Source organism: Anolis sagrei, chromosome 2 (assembly GCF_037176765.1).
Source record: "Anolis sagrei isolate rAnoSag1 chromosome 2, rAnoSag1.mat, whole genome shotgun sequence".
Classification (NCBI taxonomy): Eukaryota; Metazoa; Chordata; class Lepidosauria; order Squamata; family Dactyloidae; genus Anolis; species Anolis sagrei.
The window spans coordinates 175,700,796-175,725,348 of NC_090022.1; the positions used below are offsets into that span (position 1 = coordinate 175,700,796).

Below are 24,553 nucleotides of genomic sequence, written 5' to 3' on the forward strand. Positions count from 1 at the left end.
AAGGAATCAAATATAGAGAGTAACACACCATAGTGCATGATTTCTCAACCTGGGGGTCGGGACTCCTGGGGGGGTCACCAGGGGGTGTCAGAGGGGTTGCCAAAGACCATCAGAAAACACAGTATTTTCTGTTGGTCATGGGGATTCTGTGTGGGAGGTTTGGCCCAATTCTATCATTGGTGGGGTTCAGAATGCTCTTTTATTGTAGGTGAGCTATAAATCCTAGCAACTACAACTCCCAAATGTCAAGGTCTATTTCCCCCAAACTCCATCTGTGTTCATATATGGGCATATGGAATATTCGTGCCAAGTTTGGTCCAGATCCATCATTGTTTGAGTCCACAGTGCTCTTTGGATGTAGGTGAACTACAACTCCAAAACTCAAGGTCAGTGCCTACCAAACCCTTCTGGTATTTTCTGTTGGTCATGGGAGTTCTGTATGCCAAGTTTGGTTCAATTCCATTGTTGGTGGAGTAAAGAATGCTCTGGGATTGTAGGTGAACTATAAATCCCAGCAACTACAACTCCCAAATGACAAAATAAATCAACCCCCCCCCCCAAACCCCACCAGTATTCAAATTTGGGTGTATCGGGTATTTGTGCCAAATGTGGTGCAGTGATTGAAAATACATCCTGCATATTAGATAATTTACATTATGATTCATAAGAGTAGCAAAATGACAGTTCTGAAGTAGCAACGAAAATAATGTTATGGTTGGGGGTCACCACAATATGAGGAACTGTGTTAAGGGGTCGCGGCATTAGGAAGGTTGGGAAACACTGCTGTAGTGTATGTTTATTTAGAAGTTATATTGTAATAAAGGGGGAAGATAAATTGTATACAGGGCACTTGGTAGCTGCTGCTGGGCTCCTCTGGATCTCTGATCATTTGCAGAAGCGATTCCCATGGGCTTCCAGGCTCCTGCTCTCCACGGCTCTTCCCGCTGCGCCTTCAACTATAATTTCATTTATAATTTGACTCGGGGGGGGGGGGGGGTGTCTATGCTTGACATCAGAAGGTATGCAGCACCCCAGTTGTTGTTGAATTGCAACTCCCAGCAGCCTTAGGGACCAGGCTTCTTCTTGCATGCTGGTCGCTTCTGTGGCGAGAGAATCAGCCGTCTACGAAGACGTTGCCCAGGGGACGCCCGGATGTCTTGCAATCCTGCAAGGAGGCTTCTCTTATGTCCCCCTGTTTGGGTATCAGCCAGCACGTCAATGACTTAAATCTAGACATAGTTTTCTAAGATCTACAGAGACACTCGCTGGAACACCTCAGCAAGCGAGAGTCCAAAAGTGGCAGGCTCAAACCCAGCACCTCAACCAATGGCTGATACCAAATGAGAGACTCCCTCCTGGGCACACAGAAGACTGGGCGACTTGGAAGGCACTGGACAGACTGCGCTCTGGTACCACGAGATGCAGAGCCAACCTCCAGAAATGGGGCTACAAAGTGGAATCCTCGACATGCGAGTGTGGAGAAGAGCAAACTACTGACCACCTGCTGCAATGCAACCTGAGCCCTGCCACATGCACAATGGAGGACCTTCTTGGAGCAACACCAGAAGCACTCCAAGTGGCCAGATACTGGTCAAAGGACATTTAACCAACTACCAAACTCACAAGTTTTGTATTTTTCTATTTGTTTGCTCTGTTCTGTTAGAAATGTAATATAATGGACTGGTTGCTCTGACACGACAAATAAATAGGGACCAGGCAATGATAAGGAATGCTACAAAATAATAATTCCCCATCTAGAGGGGCACTAAATTTCCACTTCAGGTCTAGATTCAAATGTTTGATCCCACTAAAACTAAATCCATTTTTCTTCTAAAACCATTTCTAATTTCCAACTAGTGTAAGCCCAGTGAATCAATGGAAACGACTTAAGTTTCCTCACAACCTCTAAGGATGCTTGCCACAGATGCAGGCGAAATGTCAGAGAGAAAATAATAATAATAATAATAATAATAATAATAATAATAATAATAATTACTATTATTATTATTATAAAACTTTATTTATACCCCATCACCATCTCCCCAAGTGACTCAGAGCAGCTTACATGAGGCCAAGCCCAACAACACATCAGTAAAAACAACAAGCAATAAGCAAATAAACAATACCATTAATATAACTCACATATAAACAATAACACACAAAGATTTAAAAACCTATGCTTCTAGAACATGGCCATACAGCCCAAAAAACCTACAACAACCCAGTGATTATGGCCATGATAGCTTTCGACAATACAACTACATAAATGTTGCCCCGCCAAGTTCTCTTTCAGCTCCCAGTGCTATATTGTACAAAACACATTTGTAATCTGTATTTCAACCATTGGGGGGTGGGGTGGGGGGGATTCACCTCTAAACAATGTCAATAGCCAGAAGGTTCATGTGAACCAGTTTTAGAGCAAAATTTCTTTTTCTCTAAATAACCAAAACATGATGTCTTAGAAAACATATGACTTTGATTGTATCGCTCCTTGTTTTGCTGTCATCACAGAATTCTATAAACAACAGAGCGTGTAAAGAGCAGCCAGATAAAATCACATGGACACAGATTAGTCAAAGAAGCAAATATGACCCTTTGCTAGTCATATGCCTGTTTATCCCAGCTTCCTCTCTCCTAATCTTCCGCCACCCATCACAATAAAAACCATTTTCTCCCATTACCACAACCAGCTGTAACATGGCTGCTGTTTAGCAGTAGAGTCTTAATCTCAGCATGTTTAAAACAATAATGATATGACAGAATTCATTTATTTATTTATTTCAAAGTTTTCTATACCGAGCTTCTCACCTCTTAGAGACATCTCCAGCTCATCCCTTATTTGGGTATCAGCCAGCACGCCAACGACTTAAATCTAGACATAGTTTTCTAAGATCTACAGAGACACTCGCTGGAACACCTCAGCAAGCGAGAGTCCAAAAGTGGCAGGCCCAAACCTAGCACCTCAACCAATGGCTGATACCCAATGAGAGACTCCCTCCTGGGCACACAGAAGACTGGGTGACTTGGAAGGCACTGAACAGACTGCGCTCTGGCACCACGAGATGCAGAGCCAACCTTCAGAAATGGGGCTACAAAGTGGAATCCTCGGCATGCGAGTGTGGAGAAAAGCAAACCACTGACCACCTGCTGCAATGCAACCTGAGCCCTGCCACATGCACCATGGAGGACCTTCTTGCAGCAACACGGAAGCACTCCAAGTGGCCAGATACTGGTCAAAGGACATTTAACCAACTACCAAACTCACAAGATGTGTATTTTTCTGTCTGTTTGCTTTGTTCTGTTAGAAATGTAATATATAATGGACTGGTTGCTCTGACACGACAAATATACAATAACACATTTAAAATAACAACTATATTTAAAACTACGGTGGTCAGTCGTCATATTAAAAACCAGTATACTACATCTTCCATCCACAATCCTAGGGTGCTGTCTCATTCATCGAAAGCCTGTCTCCACAACCACGTCTTCACCCGTTTCCTGAATGTCAGAATAGACGGGGCGGTCCTGACCTCCGGTGGGAGAGAGTTCCAGAGTTGCGGGGCCACCACCGAGAAGACCCTGTCCCTCGTCCCCACCAGCTGCACTTGTGAGGCCGGTGGGACCGAGAGCAGGGCCTCTCCAGACGATCTTAGTAATCTTGATGGTACGTAGGGGAGAATACGTTTGGAGAGGTAAACAGGGCCGGAGTCGTTTAGGGCTTTATAGGTTAACACCAGCACTTTGAATTGTGCTCGGAAGCTAATTGGCAGCCAGTGGAGCTGGTGTAACAGCGGAGTGGTGTGCTCCCTGTACCCAGCACCCGTTAGTAATCTGGCTGCCGAGCGTTGGACTTGCTGCAGCTTCCGGGCAGTCTTCAGAGGCAACCCCACGTAGAGTGCGTTGCAGTAATCTAAGCGGGATGTAACCAAAGCGTTGACTACCGTGGCCAAGTCAGACTTCCCAAGAATAAATCAAAGGCCATCTTCTATCTTCTGCAAATGCAGCTTTGGTGGGAAACTTATTTGTCTGTTACAAACAAAGCACAAGTAAGATGACGTGCTAATAACCACCATGCTTTCCATCTTTGTCGATGTTCCCCACCCATACTTTTAGTTTTGTAACCTAGATGTACTGAAGCTTTCTGAGCAGGATCCAAAACATACACGCTGTTCAGGTGCCATAGTCCCATGCTGTACAGAAAGGCCCACATAACCGAGGAACCCATATCTACAGTTCCACTTTCTTGTACCTGGGTGAAAATGGCCTCTAGGAATTTGCTAGGTTCTCTATGGTATACTTCCCTTGTTATTATTATGTTTATTTATATCCCGCTTTTTCTCTCCATAAGGAAACTCCGAGTTCTGTTGTAGAAAATTCCTAAAAAGGACAGCTCTATAGGAATCCCTAGGTCATCCAACACAGGTGTATGGTATGCCAGAAGCCATTATTTAATGGCATTTGGGTATATCTTCCTACTTTTGTGATCGCATTTCCTCCTACAAACCTGCGTAATCCCTTGGATCTTCGGGGGAGGCCCTCCTCTTGCTCCCACCTCCATCACAAGGGAGAAGGCCTTCTCCATGGTGGCCCCTTGGCTCTGGAACTCGCTCCCCAGGGAGATTAGGCAAGCACCCACCCTGGCAGCCTTTAGGAAAAGTTTAAAAACTTGGCTTTTCCAGTGTGCTTTTGAGGAATGAACAACTAATTCCCATGCCATGTCCCGTCCCAGTACCAATTTTTGGTGTACTTTATCTCATCCCTGAGATTACTCCTCATTGTTTATCCCACCTGAATCCCACTCTAGGCGCTGCACTCTATCTATCTATCTATCTATCTATCTATCTATCTATCTATCTATCTATCTATCATTTCACCCATGGGTTTTACAATTTTTACCCTTTGCATTTGGCCCAGCTTGCCCTTGTTTAATTCTTTTATCATTCTATACTTTGTTTTATTATGTTATTGTCACTATTTCATGACTGTTAAGCATTTTTATTTGATGCTATCATCTGTTTTGTATGTATTTTATTTTGCTTTATTGTAATGACTTGGCCTTGGCCTCATGTTAGCCGGCCTGAGTCCCTTTGGGGAGATGGTGGCAGGGAATAATAAACTATTATTATTATTATTATTATTATTATTATTATTATTATTATATCTGCATTTTTAGTGGTTTGATTGGGAACCTATTCCTCATGGACACAGGGGTCTTTTTATATTTGTAACTAGCCGTCCCCTGCCATGCGTTGCTGTGGCACAGTCTGTGCATATGTGTTTTGTGCGCATGCGTTGTAGTGTTGTTGTTGTTTTTTGCTTTTTAAGTCTCTTCTGCTGTGTTTTTCAGTGTTTTTATGAGTGATGGTCACTCGTTGGCCTGATAGGTGTGTGTCCAAATTTGGTGTCAATTTGTCCAGTGGTTTTTGAGTTATGTTAATCCAACAAATGAACATTAATTTTTTTTTATATAGATGAGGTACTTTAGTTGTACCTAGATCAACACTGTGATCAGATGGTTTGAACAAGAATTACAGTCTTTTACCATTGTCTGTGGAGGTTTCTGGGAACTTGAGGCCCAAAACATCAAATAGGCCATGCCTAGACTACAATAATGGTTTGAATGTTGGACCAGGAAACTCGGGTTTGAATCTCTGCTCAGCCATGGAAACCCATTGGGTGACCTTGGGCAAGTCACACTCCCTCAGCCTTACAGAAAGGCAAAGGCAACTCCCTTCTAAATAAACCTTGCCAAGAAAACTCTAGGATATGGTCACCATAATTCACAGTCAACTTGAAGGTGCAGAACACAATCCAAATTATTTGTTTCTCTCATCATTAGCTGGTATTTCCCTCTAGAACAGTGGTTCTCAACCTGGGGTCCCCAGATGTTTTTGGCCTTCAACTCCCAGAAATCTTAACAGCTGGTCAACTTGCTGGGATTTCTGGGAGTTGTAGGCCAAAAACATCTGGGGACCTCAGGTTGAGAACCACTGCTCTAGAACAGTGGTTCTCAAGCTGTGGGTCCTCAGATGTTTTGGCCTTCAACTCCCAGAAATCCCAACAGCTGGTAAACTGGCTGGGATTTCTGGGAGTTGTAGGCCAAAATATCTGGGGACCCACATGTTGAGAACCACTGTTCTAGAAATAGTAACCATAAAGTATAGATATAGTACATCAAGGCATTAATTCCTCCTGCTCCTGCAAATGAAAGCTGTTATTTGTTCCTGATGGTGTCATTTGCTGCAATTAGACCTCTGGAGACAAATACTTCCAGTATGAGAGAACTAAGAGAAAAGGGAAAAGAAAGGGCATGGTGGAATTGGTGGCATCTTAAAGTTATGGGTGTGCTTTCTCCAACAGGCCTCAAAGAAATGATCACATACTACTTGTCTAATCTCATTAAGAAGCATGAGGAATCTATAGTCTCCATCCTACAATGTGAAGTTAGCCCTGACCCAAACCTGTTGGCATCTCCTGGATAGTGTTAAACTCCTCAAATATTTTCCTCAGAGTGACTGCCATATTTTCCATGGGATTTTTTTCTCAGTCTCCTTGGGCTGAACACAACAACATGTTGACGCATTGGGAGCTATCTTTCTTCAACAGCTGGCTCTGGACCACTGTAATTGCTAGAGCGTTTGTGGTGTGATAATGATCATGTTCCACAGGTCTGTGACAGAGCGGAGTCTTGCAAAACACTATCAGGCCTGGAAGTCTACCAAAAGTACTCTTCCCTACAATCAATATAACATAGATCAGGGCAAAAAAAGTAGTCCTGAGATGTAAGTGATCATACTGGATCTTCTCTTCCATTATTCACTATGCAAGGGAGAAGGAACAGTCTTGCAGAAAGACCAACACTGCATTGGAAACATAACAGAAGAATTCTCTTTGTTGCAGGCATTTATTTTTAAAGATCTAAAACATCAAGCATAATAAAAGTTACATAAGAACTACCTTTCACAATCTCAGCACTCTTGCTTCATGCTGAAGAACTCCTTCTATAACCTGGACGAGTGAAAAATTAAATGAGTTTCTCTGCTGATCTAACTTTGATGTATTTTTGGGCCAGTCTGCATATAAAACATAAGAGAAACAAAAAAAAACACAGGTTTAGCTCTACAATGTTAGAGATAAGTGGATATGTTTTTTTATTTAATTAATTTTAATTGTTAAGTCATAATTTGTGTTTATATGTTGGGTTGTTAAATTTTGTTAGTAGAGATGTATTGTTGTTGTATTTGGGCACTGAATGTTTGCCTTTTATGTTTGGATCTGCGGGGAGACAGAACAGAATATAAATAAAGTTATTATTATTATTATTATTATTATTATTATTATTATTCTGACACAAAAGCACAGTATGTCACAGCAAATTAGATCTATATGCTGGATTTCGTATCACAAAATCACAAGTTGAACACTTCCCAAGCATCCTGGACTGTGTGATGTATTTTCGAATGATGCATGCAGATCCAAGTAAGATGGCCTTTTGCAGTTGACAGATCGTGATTTTGTCAATGTTCGTTGTTTCCAAGTGCCAGCTGAGATCTTTTGGCACCCAGTGTGCCAATAATCACTGGAACCACCTGTACTGGTTGATGCCAGAGCCTTTGCAGTTCGATTTTGAGGTCCTGATAACGGCTGAGTTTTTCCTGTTGTTTTTCCTCAATGCAACTGTCACCTGGTATGGCAACATAAATAATCCAAACGTTTTCCACAATTGTGATGTCTGGTGTATTGTGTTCCAAAATTTTGTCAGTCTGGATTCGAAAGTCCAACAGTATTTTTGCATGTTCATTTTCCACAACCTTTGCAGGTTTATGATCCCACCAATTCTTTACTGCTGGCAGGTGGTACTTGTGACATAAGTTCCAGTGAATCATCTGAGCCAGAGTTGTACCTTTGTTTGTAGTCCGTCTGTGCAATTTTCTTGCAACAGCTGAGGATATGATCCATGGTTTCATCAGCTTCCTTGCACAGTCCGCATTTTGGGTCATCCGTTGATTTTTCAATCCTGGCCTTAATTGCATTGGTTCTGATGGCTTGTTCCTGGGCTGCAAGCATCAGGACTTCTGTCTCATTCTTCAGGGTTCCTTATTATTATTATTATTATTATTATTATTATTATTATTATTACTAGCCGTTCCCTGCCACACATTGCTGTGGCCCACATGGGGGTTCTGTGTGGGAGCTTTGGCCCAATTCTATCGTTGGTGGGGTTCAGAATGCTCTGTGATTGTAGGTGAACTATAAATCCCAGCAACTACAACTCCCGAATGTCAAGATTCTATTTTCCCCAAACTCTACCAGTGTTCACATTTGGGCATATTGAATATTCGTGTAGAGTTTGGTCCAGATCCATCATTGTTTGAGTCCACAGTGATCTCTGGCTGTAAGTGAACTACAACTCCAAAACCAAAGGACACTGCCCACCAAACCCTTCCAGTATTTTCCGTTGGTCATGGGAGAACTGTGAGCCAAGTTTGGTTCAATTCCAACGTTGGTGCGGTTCAGAATGCTCTTTGATTGTAGGTGAACTATAAATCCCAGCTACTACAACTCCCAAATGACAAAATCAAAAAGTTTTGAATGAAGGACATACATTGGGTTGTTTGATGTCTTGTGTCCAAATTTGGTGTCAATTCCCTCAGTGGTTTTTTAGTTCTGTGAATATCACAAACGAACATTACATTTTTATTTATATAGATGATGATGATGGTGATTATTATTATTTGTTTGGCTTTCATTTTAATGCAGACTTACCTAGTTTCACATTTTAAAAATCAACCCATGAACCAAAATATGATTCTCCTAGAAAATGTATATTTAATAATAATAATTTTATTTTTATACCCGCTACCATCTCCCCGAAGTGACTCAGGGCAGCTTACAAGGGGAAAAGCCCGAAAATGCAGATTAAAAAACACACAATAAAATAAAATGTAATAAAACAAAATCAAAACAAAATAAAATATTTCTCTGAAGTTCACAATCAAATGTCCCAGTTTTTTTCCCATCAATTCACAAAAGTGTAAATTTGACCAAATTGGGACCAAAATGCAAACAAATACTAATCAAAACTGTTTACAAAACTCTGAGCCAAATGTATAGGGCAGAGAAGTTCAGGGAAAGGAATTGCAAAAAAATTAGAAAGTGAGAAAAACTAAAAAACTAAATCTGACAGATGTGACCCTCGGAAGAGGAGGCCAAACCAAAGCTTTGCTCTTTAATCTTTGGGCTGATGCTATATAGGCTTCCCATTTTGACCAGAAGGGGGCATCTTCCCTCCATATGAAGGTCTCCCACCAGTTCCCTTTAACAGCAGGTCTTTGGCCTCTGGCAGAGGTGCCTTGTTTAAACAGAAGCACAAACAGCCCTCTCCTCCCTCCCCCAGCGCCTGGCACAGAGTCCTGCTTAAAGCACAGAAAGCGCTTTCAGAGAGCCTTGCATCTGGGCCAGGCAGGGCATGTTCCTTGGTACAAGGCAAGAAAAACACTGCCTTTCGCTAGCAGAGGCAAAACTAGCTAGAAAGTAGAGAGATTTGTCTGCCTTCACAGTGCAAAAAGTAATGTGAAGAAATGCATCATAAAAAGGAGGAGGGGGTTCTATTCTATCCCATTTATAGCAACAGGTAAGTGGGAAAGTAAAAGTATCCTTTATATCAGGCTTGGCCAACCTGTGGACCATTGGCTGCATGTGACCCTGGATGCATATGAATGTACCCAAACACATAAATTTACTTAAAAGATTATTATTATTATTATTATTATTATTATTATTATTATTATTATTTGGTTCTTGTGGGTTTTTTCGGGCTATAGGGCCATGTTCTAGAGGCATTTCTCCTGACGTTTCGCCTGCATCTATGGCAAGCATCCTCAGAGGTAGTGAGGTCTGTTGGAATGAGGACAATGGGTTTATATCTCTGTGGAATGGCTGGGGTGGGGCAAAGAACTCTTCTCTGCTGGAGCTAGGTGTGAATGTTTCAACTGACCACCTTCATTAGCATTTGAAGGCCTGGCTGAGCCTGGGAAAATCTTTTGTTGAGAGGTGTTAAGATGTGCCTGGTTGTTTCCTCTCTGCTGTTTTGCTGTTGTAATTTTAGAGTTTTGCTGTTGTAATTTTAGCTACCAGTATTAAAAATAACCAGAGAAGTCAGCCATAGCAGAGCACCTGATGAACCAGCCTGGACACAGCATATTATTTGAGAACACAGAAATGCTGGACCACACCAACAACCACCATGTCAGACTACACAGAGAAGCCATTGAAATCCACAAGCATGTGGACAATTTCAACAGAAAGGAAGAGACCATGAAAATGAACAAAATCTGGCTACCAGTATTAAAAAACTCTAAAATTACAACAGCAAAACAGCAGAGAGGAAACAACCAGGGACAGCTTAACACCTCTCAACAAAAGATTTTCCCAGGCTCAGCCAGGCCTTCAAATGCTAATGAAGGTGGTCAGTTGAAACATTCACACCTGGCTCCAGCAGAGAAGAGCTCTTTGCCCCACCCCAGCCATTCCACAGCTATATAAACCCATTGTCCTAATTCCAACAGACCTCACTACCTCTGAGGATGCTTGCCATAGATGCAGGCGAAACGTCAGGCGAAATGTCTCTAGAACATGGCCCTATAGCCCGAAAAAACTCACAAGAACCTAGTGATTCCAGCCATGAAAGCCTTCAACAATACATTATTATTATTATTATTATTATTATTATTATTATTATTATTGACACAAAAGCACAGTATGTCACAGCAAACCCACCCCCATCCCTCATGTTATGCACAATTACAAGTGGTTATGTTTGGGAAACAAGGAGAGAGGACACTTTGCAGGCAACAATAGTACCCAAACATAATAGCAGATTCAACTCAATTCCTGGGCCTTCCTTTGGGGATCCCTGGTATAAGATATTTACAAAACATAAATGAATTCCCTGTTTAAACTTGAGTCCCATCTCCAAGATATTTCATTATGAACACATATCAAAATACAGGTATTCCAAAATGGGGCAAAAAACGGGCATCCCAAAATGGTCCCACACATTTCAGATAAGGAACACTCAACCCGTTAATTCAAGATATGTTCAAAGAAAAACCTCCTTTGAACAAATTTTGTCAAGAAAACCCTGTAAAAGGTTCATCTTAAGGTTGCCGTAAGCTGAAAATGGCTCGAAGGCACTCCACAACAAAGATCTTTTATAAGGCTACAACTTGCATTTAGAAAACTGTTGGCTGCCATTGTAAGTAAATGAAGACAAAGCACCATTTTTAAGCAAGGAAAAATGGAATAAAAAGAAGACAAGTGATTCAGGAAAGCCATTATTTATTTGTTTCAAATAACCAGGGACTACCTAGCCCCAGGCAACAATCAAAATTGCTTTTTTTTCATTACATATCTCACAAGACACCACACAATCATATGGAGCTAGTTTTTCTTCTTCTCTCAACCTTTGAAGCCTGAGGTTAGTTATCCACTGTGTGCAAAATCAGAAGTGGGGACAAGGGTGGGGGGAGGGATGAGAGGAAGGCAGAGAAGAGTTGGCCTGAATGAGTGCAACAGGTCCAGGAAACGAGGGGTTGAGGGAGGCAGGATCACCCAACTTCTTTCAACGGATAGAAACAAAGAAAGTAGTAGATCCTAGTTATCTGCACCACTAACATTAGAACTAACAAAAGGCACAGCATTAGAGGTGCTTAGAAAACACAGCACCAGAGGCAAATCAGAGCGCGCACACACAGAGAGAAGTGGAAACAAATCTTAAGGCACAGCAGGGAAGAAATTGAGCTTTGGCTACGGCCTCTCTCCTAATACAAGGGATCCAGATTCACTGGTTGTGATATTCAAGTGCTGCATTTCCCCTGTTCTTCAGTGTTCTTTCGGCACAACGGATCACATCACAATTGCAAGGAAATCCTGCAGTGGATGCAGCCATCTCATCTCTGGAAAGAGAAGCACACAAACTTAGCAATAGAAATAAAAGGGCCTCTGGTAACTCTGCATTTCCTTATGTTACTTAGCATTTATAATAATAATAGTAATAATAATAATAATAATAATAATAATAATAATAATAATCCTTTATTTGTACCCCACTACCATCTCCGGAGGAGCCCCCGGTGGCGCAGTGGGTTAAAGCACTGAGCTGCTGAGCTTGTTGATCGAAAGGTCGCAGGTTCAATTCTGGGGAGCGGCGTGAGCTTCCACTGTCAGCCCTAGCTTCTGCCAACCTAGCAGTTCGAAAACATGCAAATGTGAGTAGATCAATAGGTACCACTCCTGCGGGAAGGTAACGGCGCTCCATGCAGTCATGCCGGCCACATGACCTTGGAGGTGTCTACGGACAATGCTGGCTCTTCGGCTTAGAAATGGAGATGAGCACCACACCCCAGAGTCAGACATGACTGGACTTAATGTCAGGGGACTACCTTTACCTTTACCTTTACCATCTCCGGAAGGACTCGGTGCGGCTTACAAGAGGCTGAGCCCAAATACAATAATAAAAACAACAGCAACAATAACAACACAATAACTCAAAAAACAAATCAATAACATTAACAACACCCAATGACACAATTAAAAACAATGGCCGGGCCAAATGTAATAATTAAAATTAAAAGTGCTGGGCATGACAAGGTAGGGTGTTTGGAGGGGGATGGGCATGCAGATATCCTAGATCTCTGATAAAGTGCGTTGGCACATAATGCTAGGAGTTTTCTTATTCAATAGGAAAGGGACACTGGAACAGCCACGTTTTCAAGCTCCTCCTAAAGATTGCTAGCGATGGGCCTGCCTGATGTCCTTAGGGAGAGTGTTCCAGAGTCGAGGGGCCACCACTGAGAAAGCCCTATCCCTTGTCCCCACCAATCGCGCTTGCGATGCAGATGGGATCGTGAGCAGGGCCTCTCCAGATGAACGAAGAGATTATGTGGGTTCGTACACAGAGATGCGGTCACGCAGGTAGGCGGGTCCCAAACTGTTTAGGGCTTTGTAGGTAAGTACCTGCACCTTGAATTAGGACCAGAAAATGAATGCATTTTAACTGTGCAGACTGAACTGTATACGTTGGCTAGCACTGTTTTCTACATATTGCAGTTGAAGCTTATCTAATGAGTGCATGAAGGTTACATTTGCCTTATATTCACACTTTTGAACAGTAGTTCTCAACCTGTGGGTCCTTGGATGTTTTGGCCTTCAACTCCCAGAAATCCTAACAGCTGGTAAACAAGTTGGGATTTCTGGGAGTTGTCGGCCAAAACACCTGGGGACCCACAGATTGAGAATCATTGCTTTTGAGGATGGCATGTGTGATGAATTCCCTACCTGTTAGGCTAGGAAAAGCCTAGGAAAGTAGGCCCAGGAAGTTTGGCAGCCATTTTGGAAAGGGTGCCAGGGAAATCCATTTTAAATCTAATTTCCTGAAGGGGCGTGCTTAGGAGCAGCTTGGAGGAAATGAGAGGAGTTAGTGATTGGCTGGGAGAGAATGGGCGGAGCTTAACTAAGAAAAGGAAAAAAAGTTGACTTTAAGGGTGTGTTTTAAAACCCTGTCAGCTCAGATTGAGTCTGGGTGTCAAAGAAGAAAGAGTTAGGAGTTTGGAGAGGAGAAGAGAATAGTGAAAGAGGCCTAAAATTGGTCAGTTAGCTAGCAGAGATAGCTAGTGAGAAGATTTTACAGCTATTAGGGAAGATAGCTGGTGGAGGAATGTAGGGATAGATCCAGGAAAGGACTATCTGTAGTGGAGTTTAGAATTACTTTCAGAGAAGAAATCCTATCAGTAATTTCTGGAGGAATATTAGAGTGTTATGTGCAACTAAGTTTGAACTGCTTAAAGAAACCACACACTTTTAAGTCAGTACTTCAGTACAGCTAAGCTTAATGCCTGTTTTGTTCAAGTTCTCTTAAATAAACATCATTGTTTTATTGTTCACAACATCTGTCTCATGTGTGCCTCTGTGGGTGAAGTTTTAAAAGCAGTTTCCTGCAGCAATCAAAAGTCTAATGGTGGCAGTGTATATTTTAAAAGAGTAATCTTTTCAGTTTTACCTCAGAACACAAGCCTGAGTGCTAATCCAGCACACTCTTGCCCAAGATACTTCAGGTAAGCCAAGGGCTTAACATTGCTTTTAAGTTTGATGGTGGCTAGAGTTCTTTCAAAAGGTTTTTCGGCCAGAAGAAGTTTGTTCCAGCTTATTACAGCTTCTGCTTTTGATTTTTAATTAGGAAAGCCACATTCCATTAACAAGTGGTGGTATAGCTGTTGGGATTTATTATTTAAATAGTCCCTCAATAATTATAATTGGTGCCAGCAGTTGGGAATTATATTGCCCAAATAGTCTCTATCATTATAACTGTTTGTCAGTGGTTGGGATTTCTGCATAATCCCCTATCCTTTATGTTGTTGTTCATTCGTTCAGTCGTCTCTGACTCTTCATGACCTCATGGACCAGCCCACGCCAGAGCTCCCTGTCGGCTGTCACCACCCCCAGCTCCTTCAAGGTCAGTCCAGTCACTTCAAGGATGCCGTCCATCCATCTTGCCCTTGGTCGGCCCCTCTTCCTTTTACCTTCCTTTTTATCCTTTATAGCATGCATTATATGATTGAGAGAAGGTTGTTTTTCTCAAAAGTCATCCTGGAACTTTTACTTCTCTTTTCTCTCTCCCAATTTCCCCCTCCAGTCTTCCATATCCTAAATAGTTACTTCTCCTTCCTTCACTCATGGCTTGTGACTATTCCTCTTTGACGCAAATTATGAGAAAAACAGCCGTTGTTGATATTGGCTTGGGTCAAAGATGGGAAAATATAGAAGGCATCTAAGAAATGCCAGTGGGATTCACTAGAATTACTTCAAAAGGAGAGCTGGTTGGGGAAAGCAACCCCGGCCCTCTAACACTACAAAATAAAGTGCTCTGATTCCACTTCAGCTGCTATGGCTTCATCCTATGGAATCCTGGGTGTTGTAGTTTTGGGAGGTAGTCTAGCTTTTCCTAACGAGAAGTCTAAATGCTTCTCCCAAGACTGCAGATCTGAGGATTCCATAAGATATTGCCATGGCAGTTAAACTGGAATCGTAGCGCTATTATGATAACCAGAAAGAATAACCTTTTGTGTGTCTAGTGAAAGGAAGGAGAAGTAAAATTTATTTATTTTATTTAAAACATTTATATTCCACCCTTCTCACCCCGAAGGGGACTCAGGGCGGAGCACAGCATATACACGGCAAACGTTCAATGCTGGGACACAAATTCACATACAATATGTAAACATTAAAGAACATTTATCAAAATATTAAAATACACCATTCAAAACCGTCCTAGTCATCCGCATCAAATCTAATTGGCCTGGTCATCTTTCCTATTGCTGCTTTATTGCCCTGTCCCGAAAGCTTGGTCGCACAGCCAAGTTTTTACCATTCTTCGAAAGGACAGTAGGGAGGGGGCCAACCTGATCTCACCAGGAAGGGAGTTCCATAGCCGGGGAGCAATCACCGTGAAGGCCCTGTCTTCCGTCCCCACCAATCGTGCCTGTGACAATGGCGGGACGGAAAGCAGGGCCTCCCCGGAGGATCTTAATCTCCGTGATGGTACATAGGGGGAGATGTGTTCGGACAGGTAATTTGGGCCGGGGCCTAAAATGTATCTGGTCCCACTGTACCATCATAATGTAGTTGCAAAATGTAGTTTGCTCTTAACATTGATGCAAATTTAACTGCCCTTAACATAAACACTGGCCCCAGTCAGTTCCAAAGCTGAAAGGGGAATCCTATAGAATAGAGGAAGAACAGAACAAAATGCATGTGGGCCTGTAAGACCCTCCTCATTACCACGGAGACAACTGTGCAATGTTACAACTGTACCAGACGTATGATTTTGGTACCTCCTGTTTCCCCCTTTCCACAACCCAATGTCTCCCATTTTTCTTACCGCACTGCCCTTGGCTGGTCTGAGAGCCCTTCGACTGATTCGGGATCCTTCCATCGGACTCTCAAGCGATTCCAGCCGCTGCGTGAGTGCTAGTTTCTGCTGGATAGCCATGCGCAATAGAGAGCTCAGAGTCTTCTTCTCATCCTCAGCAGCTGCTAGCTGCCGCTGCATTTCATCTAGCTGGCTCACGTACTGATCACACCTGGGGACAGAAAGGATTCTGTTGGATTCCATTTCATGACAAACAAAGAACTGTCACTCGGATCCCTTGATGGGTCAGTGCCATGCGAATATCACAGGTCCCTTCACTTGTCAGAAACAGCTCAAAATGTCCTGTTTGGCACGGATCTCTTAATTTGTTTATGTATATAATAAAGTAAGTGTTTGTATGCGGAGGGAGGACGGTGTATGTGGCAGCTTTCTGACCGGCTGCCACTTTCACAGGGCACAGTGACCAGCACGGGTGACGGATCTGGACCAAACTTGGAACACATAACCCCCATGACCCCCTTTACGTCCTGGTGAGGTTTGGGTGAGGACGGAAAAAGGATGATGGGATCAGTAGTACTTTCAAACTCATCGGTTCCCACAGACCACTGTGGCCCCCAACGAAGACCGATAAAGATTAAACTTGGCACACAGAGCCCCCATGACGCACTCTGAATTCTACTGCTGGTTGGAGGAGGGTGGGCCATGGATGATAGGACTTGCAGTACCTCCACTCGCTTCCCGAGACTGCTGTGACACTCATCCAATGACTGACCAAACTTGGCACACAGAGCTCTCATGACCCACTCTACATCCTGGTGCGGATTGGAGGAGGACAGACCATGGATGATGGGACTTGAAGTACCTTCACTCACTTCCCGAGACCGCTGCAAACCTCATCAATAACTGATCAAGACCCAACTTGGCACACAGAGCCCCCATTACCCACTCTCCATCCTCGTGCAGTTTGGAGGAGGATGGACCACAGTATCTTCACTAACTTCCTGAGACCACTGCGAGCCATATAAATAACTGATAAAGACCAACCTTGATACACAATTCCTTTCTCAAATAACCCGGGCAGCACTGGGTCCCCAAGTTAGTACTTTAAATAAAACAGAGATGCCAGCATGATGACAAAGGGAAGTTTTTAGTTCTTGGTATTGCAAAGGCATATTTGAAGGTATATATACTAAATAACAAATACAGCAGAGTAGGATTTTCAGGGAAAGAACCCTACTATTACGAAGAGCTTGCTCAATGTTCATAGCAGATTATGCATACACACGCACACACACATTTAGATTGCATAGTACATGGCAATCCCTAAATATTATTATCCATGTGTGTTTGGATAGCAATCTTCTTAAGTCCATGTCCAGCTAACAAAGTTACAGTTCAACAGAGCTGGAGGAAGAAGGCTACTCAACTACAACAGGGTGAGCTTTGTAAACCTTGGTAAAGCTCTCCTTAAACAGGCTCATATGAGACCTGCATCACCATTTTTTTAGTGTCAAGACTAAACACTTGCTCAATTTCTAAAGACCCTGTTGCATCAAAAAGAACAAGTCGTCTCATGGCACCTAAGACTAACAACTCTATTATACTATGAGAGATTACATAGGCCACAGACTACTTCATCAGGTATAAAGAATGTAGTGACATAATACATCAAAAAACTGGGTTATCATATTTGAGATTGATACATACGTAACATGGGCTGTAGCCCATGATGACTCATGTTGCAATGCAGGTGCAAATCTATAAAAGGTTGCAGAACACGTTTCTATTTCCTGCTTGGGCACCATATTTAAATGCTGTCTTTTACCACCTGTATTATTATGAATTTATTATATGTACATATCAGCCCCTATACCCTTGAGGGACACATTTCTAAAATTACCATGGACAATAATACATTCTATTAACATAAACAACCAGTGGGTTAAGCCCTTTTGCTGGCAGGACTGCTGACCGAAAGGTTAGAGGTTTGAATCTGGGGAGCGGGGGGAGCTTCCGTCTGTCAGCTCCAGCTCCTCATGCAGAGACAGAAGAGAAAACCTCCGACAGGATGGTAAAATATCTAGGTATCCCCTGGCAACGTCCTTGCAGATGGCTAATTCTCTCACACCAGAAGCTACTTGCAGTTTCTCAAGTTGCTCCTGACATGGAAAAAAAACACATAAACAACCTCCACCAGAGGTACTATAGAGTTGCCCTGGAGGACCTCGGAAAATCCTGGAGAGCTATCCTGTTTGCTACATTCTCCAGGGCAACTATATGGTAACTATGAAACTTCAAGAGCTGATTCCATGGATATGGGTAAGATACTGTATATTGTTGTACTTCACCTTGTAATCTGAACTAATTTTTTTAAATGCAGTAATAAATATTTGGTCCTCCTAACCTAACCTGACAGCAGGGGTTCTGTGATGCTGATAGCTGCGAGACCACCAGAAGGAGAACTGGTTCAAGTACCACTCTTCCCCAACACTAATTTATCACTTGCTTCCTCACCTGCCCTCATTAATTCTCTCTCTCTATATATATATGTATATATATACACACACACACACATACATACACACACAACTCTTCACCTGCTGGCAAACATGGCACGTAAGGAACAGAAAGTAGCAGCATCCTCCTTTAGTGCTTTGAGTTCATGACGCAACTTGACCATGGTCTCCGACACCAAAATCTTCTCGCCTTCATATTGACCTTTGAGATTGGAGATGGCAGCCTCCGCCGTCTGTAAGAGAAGAACATTAAGACTCAACCAAGACATACATTCCTCCTACTTACATAAAGCACAATTTTAAGAAACTTTAGGAAAAGCGGGAATGCATCCATACATACACACACTATCTCCCTCTACTATATGCACATGTTCCAGATCACTCTGGCATAGTTAGCTGTGGGATTATGGGGCTTTAGTCCAACACATCTAGAAGATACCAAGGTGAGGTGGGCTGTATTCAAAATGGAGCTATAACCAACAGCTGATCAACAACAAGAGACCCTTAAGAGGCTGTTTCAAGATGTAGCTCAGCAACCACAACCACTTTATCATGGAACCTCATGTCCCCTCCATTCAAAGATGAGGTGCATTTGCCTCTTCAAGAATTGCACTCTCGAAAACATTGGTACTAGAAGGTTTTGATTTATGTAAAGGGTGGCATGCGTATTGTGGTATGGGAGGACAAAATTAGAAAAAAAAATTGGCAACCACTTTATCCGATCCTCATTAATGAAGATATGGGAAAAATATAAAGGACATCTCTTATGTGGATATCCCCACTGGAGGCAAATCAAAGAAGATTATTGGGTTGGATTGAATGGCCAACATATAAGGATATATTAGTCAAAAGAAACAATACATACGAAATAAAAACACAAGAGGAAATATCCTCTTGTTTTAAGAACGTTTCCTGGGTTCAATATAGGCAGATTAAGGAATACTTTAATGCAGATAAAAAAATGGTTTTTCAGAGCGGAAAGAATTTTGGGATACGGTTATGACTTTGGAAAAGAAAATAATAACTAAAATTTATGAGAAACTTCTTGGATGGGCGACAGAAACAGGAGAGATTAAAAATTCTATGATAAAATGGGCAAGACATATTGGCCAACCAATTAATTTACGGGAATGGTAACAAATTTGGAAAAAACATCTAAAGTATACATATGCCACCGATCTGAAGGAAAATTGGTTAAAAATGCTACATAGATGGTATATGACACCTAAAAAATTAGAGACGATGTATGAAAATATGGACAATAAGTGTTGGGAATGTAAAGTACACGAAGGCTCATATTACCATATGTGAAAGAACAAAAGAATATTGGAAAATGGTACATATAGAGTGTAAAAAAATCTTAAAAATTGACTTTTCAATGAAACCTGAGCTTTATCTTTTAGGAATGATTGAAAGGGAGACCTTTAAAGACACTAATTTGGATAAACTTTTCACTTTTTAAGTTACGGCGGCGAGAATGGTCTTTGCAAAATCATGGAAACTGGATTCAACTCCTTCCAAATTGCAATGGGTGGACAAAGTAATGGAAATAAAGGACATGGATGAACTGACATTCTTATTAAGACAAAATAATGGTCAAGGTGTAAAAAGGACGGATTGGACAACCTTTGATGAATATAGTATAAAAAACGAGGACAACAATTAAGTTTGTAACTCTTTACTTGAGGGGAAAACAGTTATCCTAGGAATGATCTAAAAACAACTTTTTATTTTTTTGAGGTTGTTAGTAAGAAGAACGGAAGTCAACACAATTATTTTATTTATTTATTTTTCTTTCTTTTTAGGTCCTTTTAGGATCATTTTTTCGTAGGGTTTCCCCCCTTTCTCTCTCTCTCCTTATTTCCCACTTTTCTAATAATAAAATTGTTCCCACTCTTTCGATGTATTCTATAATTTTCCTTGTTTAAAAATTTCAAATTTTTGGGTTTTATTAGTTGTTTTTTGTTTGTTTGTTTGTTTTGTTTTGTTCAGTAATTCTCATTTCCTCATTCTACTCTGCTCTTATTTTTTGGAACATCTTTTCTTAATAAAAATTATTTTTTAAAAAAAGAATTGACCTCTCATGATTGTTTCAGCTACTACAGAGATGGGGACTGTGACGTTTTCAAGATGTTATTGGATAGTCTGCAAATCCCAGCTATCTTCGCCACCAAAGGCAATGTGAGAAATACTGGGAGTTGCCACTCAACATCTCAAGGGCCACCCAATTCCTACCCCAGAACTTTAATGCAGAAGATGATGGTCCAACACCAACCAAGCCTCATTAGGCCACCAAAAGCATTTAAAAACAAGGCTATATTTTGAGTACTGAACTATAAGGCCAGATCCAAATGAGTGAATTCCTTTTGCTTTTCCTTCTAAGCCCAGAATGGCCAAGATCTGTGCCCTGGGAGCTGCCCAGAAGAAAAAGGGAACTACTGCTAGTGGTACAATATATGAGAATAGAGATGCATAGATCCAAGCAAGGAGAGTGCAATTAGAAAACAGGGGACTGACAAGCAGCTGTTAAACCATTAAAATAGAATACATGGGGCTGGGGAATGTGTTTAAGAATGTGAGCTCGAACATGTTGCATCATATTCCAGGGCTATGTAGATGATGTGGTGTAGCCCTGCTTCCTGTGAACTCAATTCAAAGCTGGCCTAGTCATATTTATACTTTTCAGAGAATCCGAATCTCTGAAAGGAGCTCTGAACTAGGCTTCCCACCCCACTTGCCTGGTACTGACCTGTTTGTTGGCTTTGAGCACTGTGCGCAGGGTGGCAATCTGTTCACGCTTGGTACTCAGCAGTGACTTCAGCTTCAGCACCTCCTCCACCAGGACCTCCTTGTCACGCTCCAGCTCAGCCCTATGGCCCATGGGGCTCTGCTGGTGAGCCAGGGACAATGCCACCTGCAGGTGCCCCAGCTGCTCTCGTAGCACCACTGTCAGGTTGGCCACATTGAGAGGCTCCAACCCGCAGGGGGAACCAGGGCTGCTACTGGCAGGTGACTGGTCCCCGCTGCTACTTGTCTCCATTTCCGTTAACAGAGACTTTCTGGATGACCGCCTCCTACACAAATTCCAAGCTCCGCGGCCCTCCCGGTAATAGTCCAACACCACACGACGAGGGGTTATACTATGACAGGCACAGACATGATGGTACAGTGTAGCCATTTCCTCAGAGAAACCCAGGAGCTCCTCCTGGGCCTGAGCCAACCGCGACTGGCACTCTCGAGTCATCCTTCTGGCCACTCGCAACTCTGTTTCCAGTTGGATGGCTGCTGCCCTCTCCTGCCGGACCGCCAATTGGGCCTTCTCCAGCTCCTCGTGGCACTGCTCCATCTCACTGAGGGACATACTGATCCCTCCACCATCATGAGGACCAGTATTCAGAGACTGGACCTCATGGCTCTGGTCCAGGTGCTGATGGGTCAAAGTCTCCTTGGTGTTGGCCAGCTCCTTCTTGAGGTCCTGCAGATCTGAAGCTAGTGAGGCCTTCTCATTTTCTGCCTGAAAGCAAAAAAGGAAGTGGATGATTTCAGGGTTCAGCTATGTAAGAGCAAGCCATGGGAGATTCTAGTCATTGTTTAAGCCAGGGGTCCTCAAACTAAGGCCCGAGGGCCGAATACAGCCCTCTAACGTCATTTACCCAGCCCTCACTCAAGGTCAACCTAAGTCTGGAATAACTTGAAAGCACACAACAACAACAACAACAACAACAACAACAACCCTATCTCATCAGCCAAAAGCAGGCCCACACTTCCCATTGAAATACTAATAAGTTTATATTTGTTAAAATTGTTCTTCATTTTAATTATTATATTGTTTTTAAGTGTTTTTTGCACTACAAATAAGATATGTGCAGTGTGCGAAGGAATTCATTCATGCTTTTTCAAATTATAATCTGGCCCTCCAACAGTTTGAGGGACTGTGACCTGGTCCTCTGTTTAAAAAGTTTGAGGACCCCTGGTTTAAGCTCCAGATTGGAGAAGATTAATAGGCACGGCTGGCGGGGACGAGGGAGAGGGCCTTCTCGGTGGTGGCCCCCCGGCTGTGGAACACTCTCCCGGCACACATTAGACAGGCGCCCTCCCTCATGTCCTTTCGAAAAAGCCTTAAGACCTGGCTGTTCGAGAGGGCATTTAATTAAGTGCTAAGCAACAAGCAATACGGTAATGAGAACTGGAATGGTACAAGGAATATGAGACTGGCTATGATTCCACTAAGAGACGAAGCGGATTTTTTGTGTAGTCTGTAATTGTCGTATAGTTATATGTTGTTGATACTGGCCTTTTGTAATTGTCTTTTATGTGTACTGTACACCGCCATGAGTCGCCCGTATGGGCTGAGAATGGCGGTTAATAAGTGCATCAAATAAATAAATAAATAAATAAACTTTGAGACTGTGTGTGCATATTCAATTTTGTACGTTGCAGGAATAAGGAATGTATGGCCATCCTGGTTAGGGTTTAATAGGATCTACAATTCATCAACATCTAGAGAGGTACATGTTATGTATCCCTGATCCATAAGATGAACAGAACCTTAATACCAAAGTATTTTATTACATTTATGTTGCCATTCTCCAACAAATAAGTACACTAGGTAGCTAATATTATCAATTCAACAATAAAACTATGAATATATTTATGCCTGTTGTTAACATCTATCAAGTCAACTTTGACTTATGGTGACCCTACGAATGAGAGATCTCCAGTTCACCCTCTCTTCAACAGCTCTGCTCAGGGTCTTTCAGACTCAGAACCATGGCTTTCTTGGTTGAGTCAATCTATGACCCAGTCTTTCATTTTTCCTTCTACCTTATCAAGCATTATTGTCTTTTCCAATGAGTAAGATTACCTTTTAGAAATTTCTTTATCCCACATAATGAAAGGACTTGAGTTCCTGCAATGTTGGTCCTCCAGACATTGTGGAACTGTAACACAATGTAACTTCCAACAGCCCCAAACAGCACAGTCAGCAGTGAGGAATAATGGAAGGATTCCTAACATAGAAACTAGTACTTTATTCTGGAGTAGCTTGCAAGAACTGTTGTAATGTGCAAGCACCCTGAGTTGAGTAACAGAGCCCTGGCTTTGTAGACCATACCACAGAGTTTTGTGAGACCACTTGCTCTATGCCTGTGAGACGTGGACTGTCTACAGACGTCACATGCAACTCCTGGAACGATTCCATCAGCGCTGCCTCCGGAAAATCCTGCAAATCTCTTGGGAAGACAGGTGGACAAATGTCAGCGTGCTGGAAGAAGCAAAGACCACCAGCATTGAAGCGATGGTCCTCCGCCATCAACTCCGCTGGACCGGCCACGTTGTCTGGATGCCCGACCACCGTCTCCAAAGCAGTTGCTCTACTCCAAACTCAAGAACGGAAAACAGAATGTTGGTGGACAGGAAAAGAGATTCAAAGATGGGCTCAAAGCCAACCTTAAAAACTCTGGCATAGACACTGAGAACTGGGAAACCCTGGCCCTTGACCGCTCCAGCTGGAGGTCAGCTGTGACCAGCAGTGCTGCAGAATTTGAAGAGGCACGAATGGAGGGCGAAAGAGAGAAATGTGCCAAGAGGAAGGCGCGTCAAGCCAACCCCAACCGAGACCGCCTTCCACCTGGAAACCAATGCCCTCACTGCAGAAGAAGATGCAGAGCAAGAATAGGGCTCCACAGCCACATACGGACCCACAAGAACACTGGAAGACAATCATCCTCGGAAAACGAGGGATCGCCTAAGTAAGTAAAGGTTCCGTTCTTACACTCTGTCACCTTTTCAGGGACCAAAAGCATGGGCTCTCTTCACTGTGCCTGCCACTACCAGGTGCCAAGTTTCCATCTGGGCTTTCAAAAGTCAGCTGTTAAACACACACACACAAAGCTTTCTCAGTTTTGATTCTCAGCCAGAGATTTGCTTTTGCCAGGGAACAAGAGCAACCAGGCTGCAGCCGGCAATCTGAAAGTGGATATTTCAGCAGGCACCTTGATGACTGGATGGCGAGCTTAGTGGACTCTCTAGTAATCTGAAAGTGTGGGTAAACTGGAAATAGTGGAGAGAGGAGATAGTGGGGAACCCATTCTATACAGATGAAGAT

General features: G+C 42.6%; 1 protein-coding gene across 1 annotated transcript in view; it reads right to left on the reverse strand.

The window, feature by feature from the left end:
- Positions 1-11,326: 11,326 nt before the first annotated feature.
- Positions 11,327-24,553, reverse strand: part of LOC132767853 (protein bicaudal D homolog 2-like) — a 33,738-nt gene continuing 20,511 nt past the window's right edge. The window contains exons 6-9 of the mRNA XM_060763213.2: positions 21,197-21,961; positions 18,529-18,680; positions 15,941-16,142; positions 11,327-11,960 (exon numbers count right to left, since the gene is read on the reverse strand). Of these exons, the coding sequence (XP_060619196.2) occupies positions 11,955-11,960; positions 15,941-16,142; positions 18,529-18,680; positions 21,197-21,961 (1,125 nt within the window). The 3' untranslated portion in view covers positions 11,327-11,954. The remainder of the gene's footprint in view (positions 11,961-15,940; positions 16,143-18,528; positions 18,681-21,196; positions 21,962-24,553) is intronic.